This window comes from Spodoptera frugiperda, chromosome 17 (genome assembly GCF_023101765.2).
Source record: "Spodoptera frugiperda isolate SF20-4 chromosome 17, AGI-APGP_CSIRO_Sfru_2.0, whole genome shotgun sequence".
NCBI lineage: Eukaryota > Metazoa > Arthropoda > Insecta > Lepidoptera > Noctuidae > Spodoptera > Spodoptera frugiperda.
Window position 1 is genome coordinate 3,262,986 of NC_064228.1, and position 15,212 is coordinate 3,278,197.

General features: G+C 37.9%; 1 protein-coding gene across 2 annotated transcripts; it reads right to left on the reverse strand.

The window, feature by feature from the left end:
* Positions 1-1,407: 1,407 nt before the first annotated feature.
* On the reverse strand, positions 1,408-14,624 carry LOC118276941 (calpain-A-like). 2 transcript variants are annotated; one of them, XM_050699787.1, is made up of 13 exons: positions 14,378-14,624; positions 13,817-13,987; positions 13,314-13,432; positions 12,858-12,926; positions 12,541-12,675; positions 11,939-12,107; positions 11,302-11,483; positions 5,231-5,344; positions 4,870-4,976; positions 3,996-4,105; positions 3,302-3,486; positions 2,895-3,002; positions 1,408-1,904 (listed from the first exon to the last, which is right to left on the reverse strand). In XM_050699787.1, exons 1-13 carry the CDS (start codon positions 14,441-14,443, stop codon positions 1,865-1,867), a joined length of 1,575 nt encoding a protein of 524 aa, XP_050555744.1. In that variant the 5' UTR covers positions 14,444-14,624; the 3' UTR covers positions 1,408-1,864. The 2 variants fall into 2 exon arrangements, with proteins under 2 accessions (XP_050555744.1, XP_035451462.2); XM_035595569.2 differs by having other exon boundaries at positions 14,153-14,624.
* Between the last annotated feature and the right edge of the window lie 588 nt (positions 14,625-15,212).

Sequence of the window (15,212 nt, forward strand, 5' to 3'; positions counted from 1 at the left end):
CGTTTTGATATTGGAAGTGAAAACAGACATATTCTAATTTATTTTTTCCTTACATTGTAAGGAATGTTTCAACTCTACTTACTAAAGCAATTTTAATATTATTTCCAAGAACTACTATTTATTTCCTTTAACCGACTTTCGTATCTTAAGAGTTTATGGTCTGGCTGGAACCCAACGAAAGCTAGCTGACCACAAAAAAAGGCGCCAATTTAAAAAATCAAGAGCTGTTACGTTTACCTAAGTTTAAGACAGAACAAAATTATATAATTATAATTGTGATTAATGATAAAGTAATTAGTTTGCGTGACATCTTCACTTGTTTCATTATTACCCTTACAAGACAGGAAAGGAATAAAACAATTTTTAAAAGTAAGTTAAAAAAATACTTGTTTAAAATAGTTATATAGAATAAATAGTTAAGTAGTAAGTAATAATTTTGTGTAACAATGCGGCGCAACACCCACAGTCAAACCGCTAAACCGGTTTTTATGGGAGATTGTTTTAAATAAATGATGTATTTCTGTTATAATAATAAATAAAACAAAAATATTATACCAAAAAGTAGAAAAAAGAATAAAACTAGGTTTAAAAAAACCGATACCAACTTAAAAAAAAAATAACATGGTGGGCTTCATTTGATGTCAAATGTCGAAGGTCTGAAGTATCTGATGAAGAATCCTCAGAATGTAAAAGCAAGTAGATGACATAATATAAAAGTTATAAAATAACGTGGTTTTACATAGTGTTTGTATGAACGACAAAGTTATATTTGCGGTTTTTGAAAATGTTTTATTTCTTAAAAACTAATAATGATATCTGGTTAAAACCAATTTTCGTTGTTAGTTTCTATTGAAATCTACAGCATATATTTTTTATAGTTTTCTCACTTTCTTATTTTAAAAGTGGGGGGGACACTCATTTTTCCACTTTGGAAGCGTCTAACTTTCAAACGGTTGATTTTGACGAAAAATGGTTTTAGGAACCTTATTGTCTTTTAGACCTATCCATAGACACCCATCACGTATATGTTAGCTGAAAAAACATTTTTTTTTAATCAGTTCCATGTATGGAGTTCCCTTTAATTTTTTAATTTATTAATTTTTATTCAAAATTCGAACAGCGTTACCAAAATACATCAACATACAAAGTTTCAACTATGTAGGCCCAACAGTTTCGGAAATAAATGGCTGTGACATACGGACGGACAGACAGACAGACATGACGAATCTATAAGGGTTCCGTGTTTTGCCATTTGGCTACGGAACCCTAAAAACCAGCCAAGCCTTGATGAAGCTGCTTGTTTATCTCTAAAAAGTAATGAAATCTAGACAAAGTCGTGAAAGTCGTGCCAAGTCAAACGAAACCTTGGGTTATCATTGAGAGTAGGTAAAATAAAACAAAATAATGTACGAATAAATGTTTTTATTTCTAATCCTTATAAAATAAAGAAATGCATGCAACATGTATTATGTTTACATTCCAACATAATATGTATAATAGGGTAGATTCCTGATTTTTATTTTTATTTCCGTCTTGTAGATTATTCTAATAGGTATATTAAACACGTATTTTTTATTTTCTTACAGAAACAAATACTTTCGAAGGTATATCGATTTGAAATATCGCGTCATGTCGTCACGTGATATTTTAAATCATCTAGGTACTTACATTTAAAAAAATTAAAAAGAATTTTTTTCAAACCCAATACTTGTCCTATAGTTGACGGACTAAATAGATTTTTAAGCTTTCTTAATTAATCGCACAAAACTAAACACTACCGTGTTTGATTATAGACCTTATTTTTTAAGTATATAAGCATAGTAAGCATATTTTCAACGTCTTTTGCGGAGGCTGAGCGATTTAGTCATTTTTCGACGGAGATTGTGTCCTCCCCTTGAACGTATCTGTGAAGAAAGATTGTTTGTATTACAATTTAGTGAGACACCGGCGCTAACGTTACTAGTTAGTAAGCTTTAGTGCGGCGAGGGACATTTTACAATGTATGTTCCGTGTGAAGTATACATTTATATTCTCTGGTAAAATAATGGAATCCTGTCAATACTTGTAAAATGTCCGAGAGAAGTGGAGACGTTGTACTGTTTGCGAATAGTTTCAGTTTTAAAATTTATTTAAATTATTTTACTTGGTATTTGAAGTAGAAAACGTCAATAGAGTGAATAGGTACTAACGTTCTTATACTATCGCAAACAATATTTATTTATTGTAAGGTTGTGTGGGAAATATTTAACCTACTCCTCTAGTCGCCGTCCGCAAACCCGCACTTACGTACGGCGGCGGCAGGAAAACGTCGCGCGATCACGCGCGATCCCCGATGCCAGCCGTCGCGAGAGACACTCCAGTGTCTCTCGTGAGAAAATTGTTCGTTCCCTCACGCGCCCCGCCTCCTCCTTAGCTAGCATGACTGCTTCACAGAAAGAAGAGACGGCATCTCAGTCCCCCTCGCTCGGCACCATGCCCTGAACCAGTGCCGGACGCGAGAGGTCGCCGTCGCCGACCACATCCCGGAGGCGGCGGTGGCGGTGTGCCCTGCATGGGCTGAGTCCAGTCAGGAACCTACCGAGACTCCCATGTCCAGTAAGCACTTGCGTCAGGCGGTAGGTGAGGACGCCGTGGCGCCTCTCTAGCCACTCCTCAAAGAGGGGACTTACCGCTGCAATGACAGCGAGCCCAGCCCTCGGTTGCGACAGTCGTTGCTGCCATTCCGCCATGAGATCGCACCGGAGCTCGTCCCGCCACGCACTGATCTGGCGCGGCAGTGGAGTTTCACGCGTCGGCGCGCAAACTGAAGACGCGCGCGAGCACTTTCACCTCCAAATCCCACGGTGGTAATCCGGCAAGGAACCCTAATGATGTTAATGTAATATTATACTCACGCCATGTTGTTAGACTTCTCGGAGAAGACTCGAAGCAGGAATTCTCCTTCCTCATCAGGGTTCAAGCTGCATGGTATTATCACGTAGCTGCCCGGGTCCAACTTGAACCTGGGGAATGGAACAATGTAATAAATTATATGTATTGTGTAGATAGCTTTTACTTTTGCGCCACTTGTCGTGTGGAATAATGACTTCTGGCAGCATTTGAGATGTTAACTTATCGCCTTCTCTAAACCATTAGTACCTACTGGGTTTTTATCGGCTTTTCGAAGTTTTTTTAGTAGTAGCTCAACTAAACGGTGGAAAGTTGGTGTACATTATACAGTGGCATTAGGTGCTTAATGTGCACCACCTCTGCCTACCTCTTCAGGAATAAAAGACTTGACGATTATTTATGAAAAATGTACCTAGCGCTAACTTGACGCTGATCAATGAATTGCTGGCGTGCGACGGAGCGGTTGTGCTTGAAGAAGTTGACATTGAGCGGTTTAGGCACGTCGCCGTGGTTTGGCAGGCGGTACACGGCGAACCCTATATACAGGTTCTGCAACCCTTGGGAACGACGGTTCTTCTGCATCAGAGTCACGATTATCTGGGGAACGAGATAATTTTAGTTGTAACATTTTATCTAAAAGTTCACTAAATCATACTTAATAACCAAACAACACTACACATACACACACACGTAGACAATTTTCAGAGACAGTTTAGATCATACTTTTTGCTGCCAACGGTTTCTCCCGCTTTCTAGAGATAAAACAATACCCCATGTATTTATTGTAGACCGTAACGTATCTCTCGATCAAATTTCACCCAAATCCGTCCAGTGGTTTTGCGTAAAAGAGTAACAAATATGTGTACATCGTCACAAATCTTCGCATCCTGTACTTTACATACACATATAAAGCTGAAGAGTTTGTTTGTTTGATCGCGCTAGTATCTGGAACTAATGGTTCGATTTAAATAAAATATTTTTGTGTTGGATAGTCCATAAGTCGAGAAAGGTTATTTATACCAATAGGTGCCGAGCACAGCGGGTGAAACCGCGGGAAGTAGTTAGTTTATATAACACAAGTAGGGTAGTGTAGTAGGTATCCTCACAGTGCACTTGTCCTCCTCGTCCTCCTCGTCGACGTCCTGCAGTGTGACGGTGTACTGAGGGTTCTTGGAGAACGTCTCCAGGTTCCGCCAGCAGCCTCCCGCCGTCACGCCTGGAACCAAAGTCAAAGCATTTATTTCAATTGATACTTACACAGGCACTTAATTAATCAGCTTTTTTAAAACGTTGCTTCACACTAAGATTTTTTCCTGTGTCATACTCATAACATAAAATTTCACATACAACAACAAATTATTGTTTCGTGCGGGAATCGAACCTGGGACACGGTTCACGGCAGCCAGTTGCCAAGCCACCGCGTCATCAGCGCAGTCAGTTTTGAAACGTCAAAATTTATTTGTCTGTCAGTCAAGCTAGGCACTCGTTGCAAAATGTAGATTCGAATGGAGAAGAACGAGCAAGAACCTCCGTCGTCACCAACCAACGTATTCTACTCTTTCTAAAGCTAGTAGCTTTCTACAAGAGGTATGTTGATCGAATAATTGAGTATTTCACTCAATCACAAAATATTTTTTATGTGGTGGGAGAGCCATGCTTTGACATTGTTGGGCATGACTGGAGTGATACCACGGCCGAGCAAAAAACTGGCGTGAAACGACGAAACACAAGTAACACAACGCTTTACTTGTGTTTCGTCGTGAGAGTGAAGTTACCAGAGTCCCAATTTTCCCCCTTCATTCCTAATCCCCGAAATCTTTAATCTCTAAAAGCCCAACAACGTTGTAACTTTTCTAGTGTCGTGGATATCCATGGGCGGCGCCGGTCGCTTACCTTCAGATATTTAGTCCGTCAGCTCGATTATTTATCGATAAAAAAGAATAATGATCAGGTTAACAAATATAGAATGGTGAATATTACCTCTAACCCACTCTCCCTCGAAGACGGACATCTCCCACTTCTTGGTGCAACCCTCGGGACATTCCTCGGGGTCCAAGGAGTCAGGGTTCAGGTGACAGATCTCCACGCTGGAAATTTATAACACACGGTTATACTTTTGATAACAAGAGTCAAAACGAGACCGCGTCCGGCTTTATGATTGGTTGGTTCAATGGAGCCCGCCAATCAGAGCGCCGAACGCGGTCTCGTCTCGATCTCGTTACACGTAAAGCAAACTCACACTAAGCCCTCAGACACGTGTATAGATTACAGGATAATAAGTATAAGGTTATGTGACGGTGGTGAAACAGGTGCTAAATCTTTAGTAAAAATATTAAATTACCTCGAGAAATGGGTGACGAAGTCCTTGAAAGACATCCAGAACTCTCCATCAGCATCGAATGTGAGTCCCATCTCTTCCTTCTCAGACTTCGGAATGGATCGCCATTCTGGTGACCTGTGGACGACATTACGTTAAACTATAATACTGTAAGCAAACAACTATTATGTTCAATGTCAAACGAGCGTGTTTGTTGAGGTTATTTTTATGAAAGTAAAATTTCAAAATATTTAATAGTTATTGAAATCAATTTGTGAATTGCGTTACGGGATTCGTACCTAGAAGGCGTATTTCTTATTTTGTGCTAATTAGCTGACGTCAGTATTGTGTTCGTTGCGCCCGGTGACCTTGGGGCTTGGTCGACGAGTACATTACTATGAGTAATCTCGTAACTCATATTACAAACGATGGCGGATAATAATAAACAAATAAGTAGTGAAAGTATATGCCTTACCAACGGATCGAGCTACAATTCACTTAGTGAGAATGATATTAACGAAATTATAGAACAATATCATGAAGAGGAGGAGATGAACTTTGAGATGAGTAACGATACAAAATCCGGGAAGCGAGTTAGATCCGATACAGAAGAAGAGACTGATACAGAATGGCGAGTACAAAGAAAGGGAAAGAAGATGAAAGAACAAGATAAAATTGAATTGTATATTTCATGGAATGAACAGTTACCTAAACAATTCGCGTTAGCGAAACTCTTTAAACAGGAAGACATAAAAGATATTATAAAAGTTAAGTATATAAACCAGTTCAAGGTACGAGTTGAATTTAGTAATGAGTTGAGCGCAATAAAGTTTGAGCAGTGTAAAACTTTTATTGAAAAAGGATGGAGAATTCATAGGGCTATGGAGAAAAGTTACTCATACGGAGTAATAAAAGATGTCGATATGGATATTTCTGAAGCCGAAATACTAAAAAGTATTACTTGTCCGAATGACATACAGTTGGTGTCAGCTCTTCGACTTAACAGACGTAATAGAATCAAGGATTCAGATGAGCGATGGTTACAGAGCGAAGCTGTTCGACTTTGTTTTAAAGGAACGAATATTCCCGCTTACATTTACGTCGATGAACTAAGAATAAAGGTGGATCCTTACATATTCCCAGTTACACAATGTACAAGATGTTGGAAATTCGGACACTCAGTAAAAACATGTTCGTCGAAAATAGTTTGTCCGAAATGTGGCGATAATCATGAGAATTGTGTTACTGAAAATTTTAAATGTGTAAATTGCAAAGGAAAGCATATGGCTATGACGAAAATATGCCCTGGTTTCTTGAAGGAAAAGAGGATCAGAGAACTTATGGCTGAATTTAATTGTACTTATCGAAGAGCCCTTACAATGTACGTGCCTCCTGTCAGACCGACCATGTCAGTCATGAAAGAAAAGGAACCAGGTGATGTAGACATTCAAACCGTATCAAATACTCAGCAAAATTTTCAACCTGATTACCGCAGTACACTATCATTTGCGGATGTTGTTAAATCTAAAGCAACTGTTGAAATTCATAAAGAAGAATCTCCAAAATACATAGCCAAAAGTTCTAAAAAGCCGGTTAAATCAGAGATACCAGAATTTAATTTTCAAGCGGAGTCTCCTGTAAATAATCAAAAACCCGTCAACCCCCCTAAAGATACAACTAAAGAAGAAAAACATAGAGAAATACATTTTCATGAATTATTGTTTAGACTAAAGGAGATTTTATTTTTAAAAAGTGATTCATATCAAACTAAGTTTTTTAGGATGATTAAATGTTGTGTTGAATGGGTAATTTTAGTTGTTGCAGATAACATTGCAGACTGGCCTATAGTTAAAAATCTTTTTGAATTTGTTAATGGCTAAAAGTCATCAAAAGTTAAAGATCAATATTATCCAATGGAATTGTCAAAGTTTAAGGCCTAAAGTGTTGCTATTTGAAAATCTATTGTTACAAGAAAAGATCCACATTGCTGTGTTAAGTGAAACATGGTTAGAACCGGAGAGTTTGCTTAAGGTAAGTGGTTACAATGTATTTCGTAAAGATAGGGATGATGGTTATGGAGGCGTAGCTATACTCACTCATATGTCAATAAAAGCCCAGTTACAAAGTCTTCAAATTAGAAACTCAGGGATAGAAATTATTAGTGTCAAATTATTTAACTGTCAAGATATCACCAATGTAGTTTCAGTTTATTGTCCTCCGTCAGTGTCTACCAGTCAGAATGACTGGGATGAAATATTCTCTATTATGCCTAAGAACACATTAGTATTGGGTGATTTCAACGGACATCATAGAAACTGGTCGTCTAAATCGGATAGTAGGGGTAATCAGATTTTCGACGCTTTAATAGACCACCCATTTATTATTCTGAACAACGGAGCACCTACCCGCGTGAAATTAGTTAATAGTGTACTCCAACAATCTTCTCCAGATTTATCATTAGCATCTTCTGACATAGCATTACAATTTGATTGGACCTCCTTCAATGAAACGTTAGGCAGCGACCACAATGTGATTAAAATGTCTTCCTATATTGAATGCTTAGCGAAAAGTACGTTACGTAGAAATTTCAAAAACGCGGACTGGGATGCGTATAAATACATACTATTAAATCTTTTTAATGAATTTAAATATTCGGAAAGTTTACAACTTAGTTATGATCTTTTCATTGAGAATATTAATATGGCAGCAGACATATGTATCCCTTTTATCAAAATTTGCGAAAACCCGAACTCAACCTTTTCTCCCAAACCGTACTGGAATGCAAACTTGTCGAAATGTGTAGCTGAACGCCGGTTAGCTTTATCAAACTTTAGGAGGAACCCAACTCCGCGGAATCTTGAAGTATTGCAACGAAATATTAGTATCTCACAAAAATTAATTCGTAATGCTAAAAACAAAGCGTGGCAATCCTTTTGTTCCGCTTTAGATGAAGCAACTTCTCCAAATGTAGTTTGGTCAAAAATGAAATGGTTGAAAGGATACAAATCACGAAAAGAATATGTAGATACAAATAAAGTCAATCAGTTGCTTCATAGTTTAGCGCCGGATTTTGTAAATCCATTAGATCCGTCTTTTTATTCTCGGAATCCTACATTAGATGTTATTATTACAAAACAGGAACTAGATAAAGCCATTAGATCTAAAGATACTTCACCAGGTCATGATAATATTTCATACTCAATGATTAAAAATCTTCCAGATAATGGAAAACAAATATTACTCTATTTTTATAATCAAATCTATTTGACAGGTTTTGTGCCTAAACAATGGCGTGATGTTACGGTGGTGCCAATACCAAAACCCGGCCGCAATCCCAACAGTCTTTCTTCGTTGCGACCAATCTCGATGATCTCTTGCATCTGTAAAGTTTTTCATACCATTCTAATGAGAAGGTTAGAGTGGTTTATTGAAAAACACAGCATTTTATCTGATGACACAACCGGTTTTAGAAGGTGTCGCTCAACAATAGATAATTTAAGCAAACTATTATTAAAAATACAAATAGGTTTTGCAAGAAAACAGTCAACGATTGGATGTTTTATAGACATTAAGGACGCATATAATAACATCGACATTACCTCCCTGTTACAAATAATGGATCGACTAGGCGTAGGAGATAAAATGTGTAGATATATTTGGAACTATTTAAAAGAAAGAAATCTTAAGATTAATGTAAACAATGTGTTGTTGGGCCGTAGGGCGGGTCGGGGATTGGCACAGGGTGACCCACTGTCGCCTCTATTGTTTAATATTGCCACATTTTCTTTGTGCAAGGATATAAGTCTCGTAAATATATCACAATATGCTGATGATTTTGTTTTGTATATCACTGGCAGTAATATTTCAGAAACAGCTTGTAATTTACAATTAGCCTTAGATCAGTTTACAAATATACTTTCAGGTCTAGGATTAGAAATTTCTACGTCAAAAAGTAATATTTGCATTTTTAGAAGGGGTTTTAGGAAAGAATTAGCAGAAATTAAAGTTAAAAATATGTTATTGCCAGTGGTAGACAATATAAAATACTTAGGCCTGTGGCTTGACCGATCTCTAAGATGGTCTAGACACATTAATGAAATTAAAGATAAAATTTTGAAACATGTTAATATTTTCAAATTTCTTGTTGGTTCTAATTGGGGAGTACATCCGGTGCATTTAAGACGCTTATATATATCTCTAATACGAAGTAGGATAGATTACGCTAGTTTCCTTTATGACGATGCTAGTGATACACATTTAAGTAAATTGATTAAAGTGCAAAACGTAATCATGAGACTTATCGGTGGTTTCGTTAAAACCACTCCTATACATATCATGGAAAATGAACTTTATCTTCAACCATTGCACATCCGTAGGTATTATTTAGCAGGAAAGTATTGGCTTAAATCAAAGTCTTACACCCGTGATGCAGTCATTTCTTTGTTAGATAATTTGAGTGATATTATTAATGATAATAATTCATATTGGTATCGGAAGAAAAAACCTTTGTTGATAACTGTTCATCAATTCCTTAAGACAAAGGCGATTTATGTAAGTCCAAAATTAGAAATGTTTTCTTTAAACACTTGGGTCAGCAATGTGGATTTATCTAATATTATTAGACTAAAGATTGAATCTGTAGACAAATCAAAAAGATGTTATAATTCCTATAATCTTCATCGAATGTGTACGCAGTATATTAATCAAAATTATATTAATTATGGTATGATCTTTACTGATGGTTCAAAAGATGGAAGTGGAGTAGGAGCAGCGTTCTTTGATCCGCATTCGAATACCCACATTAAGTTAAAAATAAAATGTAACATTAATATTATGTACGCTGAACTTATTGCAATAGCAGAAGCTTTGTCATATATTAACTCCCTTGAAAGCGGTAATTACGTCGTGTTCACGGATTCGAAGAGCGCACTCCAACATCTAGCTCGATGTACCTCGAACTTTCGAGGTGCACCGATAGCCTACACGATTCTTCAATCTTTGTGTGAACTTGTGGATAGGAATAAAAATATTGTTCTCCAGTGGATACCAGCTCATATTGGCTTGATTGAAAATGAGAGAGTTGACCAGTTAGCGAAGGAAGCTATAGCAGATGGTATTGATATGGATTGTTTACCATATTTCTCCGATCTGTTATATATTATTAAAAACCAGTGTGTAAAATTGTGGACCGAATACTTCGACCAAAGATCGTTAAGTAAAGGGATCTGGTACAAAACGATCCAACCAAACATCCACCGCTTTCCGTGGATAGATCAAGCCAATATGAGCAGATATGAAATAGTCACAGCTTTAAGGCTTCGCTCAGGACATATTCCGACCAATGGTTTTGCATATCTAATGGGCAAAGTCGAGTCGCCTGACTGTGCAGTGTGTAATATAGTGGAAGATGTGCACCATATTCTGTCGGAATGTGTTCGGGGCGAAGTCGAAAGAAAGCAAATTTTTCCTAAATTAAATTATAATGTTGGCAAATTTAATAGTGTTTTGTCTGTACCTTTATCAGACATAGCTAAAAAAGTATATTTACTAGTTAAAAATATTTTGATTAATAGAAATTAAGTTATATATTTTGTTAAAGTTCCTATGAGGGTGACATAATCATTGTGTGATTAAACCCTCCAACTTATGTATTTAATAAAGATTAAAAAAAAAAAAAAAACTATTATGTTCTATATCATGAAGTAGTTATTATGATCAGCTACTGTCAGCGGCTTCGCCCGCGTTCCCGTGGGATTAAAACTGACCTATGTGTCATTCCACACCATAATCAACTCTTGTTCCTCAGCCGTTTTGACATGAAGGAGTAACAAACATACAAATTTTCGCATTAATAATTATAAAATTAGCACGGTTATAATTGAATAATGATTGATTGAAGTCCTTTGGCTGCAAAGTGGACTATTTAAGGAATCTACTCGTTCGGTTCCTATTAATCGTAGCAGATGTTTTATAGCCTATAGCACACCTCGATAAATGGACTAACCAACACAAACATAATATTCAATACGAACCAGTAGTTCCAGAGACTAATGCATTCAAACAAACAAATATTGGTATAATAAAATAATACATACTTATCGCTCCAGGGTCCATTCCACTCGGTTTCATTTCCCCATGGGTTCCGTATCCGCAGTAGTGGTATCTTCTCGTTGCGGCCGAGGGTCTCAATGTCTACGTACTTCACCTTGGTTATAGAGTATGCGTGACCCCGGATGAGGCCGACTGGGGTCTCCGCTTCCAAGATGTTGGGGTCTGGCTGCAAATTAATATTGGAGATTTTAAACGTAAAAAATATTAAAGAAATGTATCTCTTTAATTACATAAACAAAATTTACATTACATATCGTAAACAATATGTACACATTAATAAACTAAAATAAAGAAAAATAAGAATAAAGGAATTGTTTTTCTGTATATTATGTATTTATTGGGACCCTCTACAAAATCCGCTACAATGTCTATGCACCAGGATCTACAGTAGATATACCGCGTTCCAGGGCCAATAACTTTGTTAGATCTTGCAACGAAATTGATCAGAAGATTAGATTAGAGAAGAGAACGAATTGCTTTCCTTCCCTATTTTTTAAAAGGTCAGCCGTATATTTGTATCTCCTCTAGTGTTGCAGGTGTCCGTGAACGATACTGATTGCTTACCATCAAGTGATTCATCTGCTCGTTTGCCATAAAAAACATTACAAGTATGTATCTTACATTAATACTGCATCCGCAGAGCGAGTTCCTCTCGTACGCTTTAAGCAATATGGTGTAGAAGTTGGGAGGCAACTTCGTTATATCGTACACCTCCGTCACTCCTCCGGTGAAGTCCTCCATAGCATCGCATGACGAACCTTCCTTCAGAGCTTCGTAGGAACCGTGCAATCTGTAATTATATATTATTAACGTATTTATTTATATAACAGGTTTATCCTGTCTATATCCGTACAAAAAATAGTAGTACACAATGGGCGTCATTCATCACCATCTTCACATGAGCGAACCATGCTTCGGTACGAATGGGTCGGCTCGACCGGAGTGAAACCACGGCCTAACAGAAAACCGGCGTGAAACTACGCTTACGTTACGTATGGAGGCCCAAACCTCCCTGCGACCGCCAAGTTCTTAAGTCCTCAATCCCTAAACCCCTAAAAGGTTAGCAACACACTTGTAGCTTCTCTGGTGTTGCCAACATTCACGGACGGCGGTGATTACTTTCCATCGGGTGGTCTATCAGCTCGTTTGCCACCCAATCCTATAAGAAACAGCGTTATACTAACATAGAACATCTCAATCACTATCTATATTAAGCTACTTACTTAGCATATGCCTTCTCCAGCAGGGCACTCCAGAACTCGCTCTGCTCCGAGGAGTGAAGGCAGACGAGTTTGCCGCTGTAAGTGGGGAGCCGGTCGTCTATCACCACGTCCACCCAACGACCGTACTGCCAGAAACTGGGGATTAACGAGAACATGCTCAGAGAAATATGAAAAATGGACTTTCTTGCTCGTTCTTCTGCGTAGAGCCCAGCGTACACCGGCGGAGGCGCGGCGAAGGTACTGAGAATGAATCAATTTAAAATAGGCCTTAATTACTAACGAGGATTGAAATACATTATTTTGTGGGCTTGTCGTACCGGAAATGGAAGACTCCAGCGTACTCCTCGTCGAAGCTCTGGTCATCTGGCACCACTTGGAAGAACAATCTGGAACATAAAGAACAGAATTGTTAACAAACAAACTAAACAAACTACTGAACTGTTCTCTTAGTACGAGTTTACTTTTCGTTGAACGAAAACGAAACAAAAGAGCATTCGGCACTGTAATTGGTCGGCACAAATAAACCAACCAATCAAAGCGTTGAACACGATCTTGTTAAACGTAAAACAAACTCGTACTCTCTGATTCTAAAACTAAACCGAAACTAGAAACAATCGAAAATTAAGTAAATTATCAAATTATTGAATGACATGAACTACATATCTTATTCTTGAATATTGTATTAATTAGAAATATTGAAAATAAAACTTTTGCCTCAATTCTTGGTAACATTATTAAGTTGGTTCAATCACAACAATACAGTACAAGCTTACTTCCTATGCAGCGTGAGGTTGGCGACGGCAGCGAGCAGCCAGCAGTCGCCGAGTTCTCCCTGTTGGACGTCGAACCGGCTGTAGCCCTCCACGAACAGTTGCGGGTCATCGCAGATCTCCTGCGAAACAAAGACAAAAACAAAGCATTTCACATAAATAAAGTTGTATTCATTCTAATGTTAAATTTACTCTTCAACGCAAAACTATTTAAAGGGTCCGAACCAAATTTGGAGTTTGTGGCTAACCACATTTAAACGGCCAACTACAGCCAAAGCCACATTAAAGTGGGTAATTTTTGGGTATCAAATAAAAACCGGTATATTTCGGTACTGGTAGATCTTGACCGCGCCAGTTTGTCTATAGTTCAACCCTCTCGCACCCTTCAAAAGTTCAAATCTGTTTTTCGGTACCGTTATTGCATGTAAGTCAGCAAAGCATTGTTTAGTATTTAGTAACGTATGCAGGAAACAAAATACAGAATGGTTCAGTATAGAAAACGGTACCTTAGGTCGCAGCCAAGTGATTGGTCCATCCAGTTTCTTCTTGAAACTGCAGTCATTGGCTGGGAACTCCGGGTCCTCGAACAGTCTGCCCTCGGAGTAGCAACGAGCCCTGATCTCCTTGAAGTCCTGGTACGTAGCCGGACCAGAGTTTGATGGACGGGTCTCGCCGAGCTGGAAGCAAAATAAGTCATTTAGTAAAAAGGGGAAATCAAAAAAGAGGGTAAAACCAAATCAATTCCGTGAATTTTGAATATTTTGACAAAAGGATTAATGTTTAGTACAAAGTGAAATAGCTCGTTCAGACAGTTATTAAAATATTCAAAATAAATCACAAACCCAGAACAGTTGTTCACCAGTGGGCATGAACATTTTGCTGCCATTGTAACTGACGGGCATCCTCAGCCTGTACTCCTTATGGTGGTCTACAGTCGAGAGCCTCTTCACTGGCGTCACTTTCTTGCTGTGTACATTCGTCAATGTAACTTTAGGAGACCCAATCGCTTCTTTGGAGAAAATCATATTTTTGTTAGTCAGTGCATTACTTCGCTTTACTACTTCAACCTTTTTGATAATCATTTCTGGTTCTTCTATGGATTTTGTTTTCTGTTTCGAGACTTTTGTAGCCATTTTTCAATAAGTTTTAAATGAACTAAAGAACTCACGATGAAACTACGAATGAAATAAAAACTTTACAGCAGTAATAGGTAAGGTTGCGACCATTGAACCGGCTCTTTCTTTGGACCGTATTAGTTTCTCAAATCCGAATGATAGGTAGTCGATCAAATCCGAATGAAAATGAAGTCATGCACCAAAACACTGCGTATTTATTTGAACCAGTTCCCACCCCTGCTCCATGGGTAGGGTCACCATGAACTGTTGTTGAGGAAAGACGCGATGTAAAATATAGTATATAGTATATACATATTTCCCTAATTATATGTGGTGTAGGTGCAACACGTAATGGAATGGTATAACTATAAAAGGTAAAAGGAATGCGCGAATTTAATTTGAAGCTTTTAATTATTATTTTAGCAATCCTATATAAGGTGTTCACGCGTCAGTGATATCCTGTTACTTACCTATGCCCTAAAATATAATGTGGAGCAAACAAGACATTGTCCTGTACGAGGCAAGCAGGAATTATGGTGTACCTACCGAAGGCGATACTAAAGCGAATATTTGACAACAAATATTCAGGAAATGATAAGGCAATTGAAATAATTGTTGTTGAAATTTAGAAGTATGTACCTTGAACTGTACCTTTTCCGAGAGTTTTATTAAGAACTAGCAAACACGGCGAACTCCGTTACGCCACCAAAGCTAAATTTTTCCTGTCTTTTTTTTTGCTATAAACCTCACGGAGCCCAAGACCTTTCCAACCAATGCAAAACTGTGG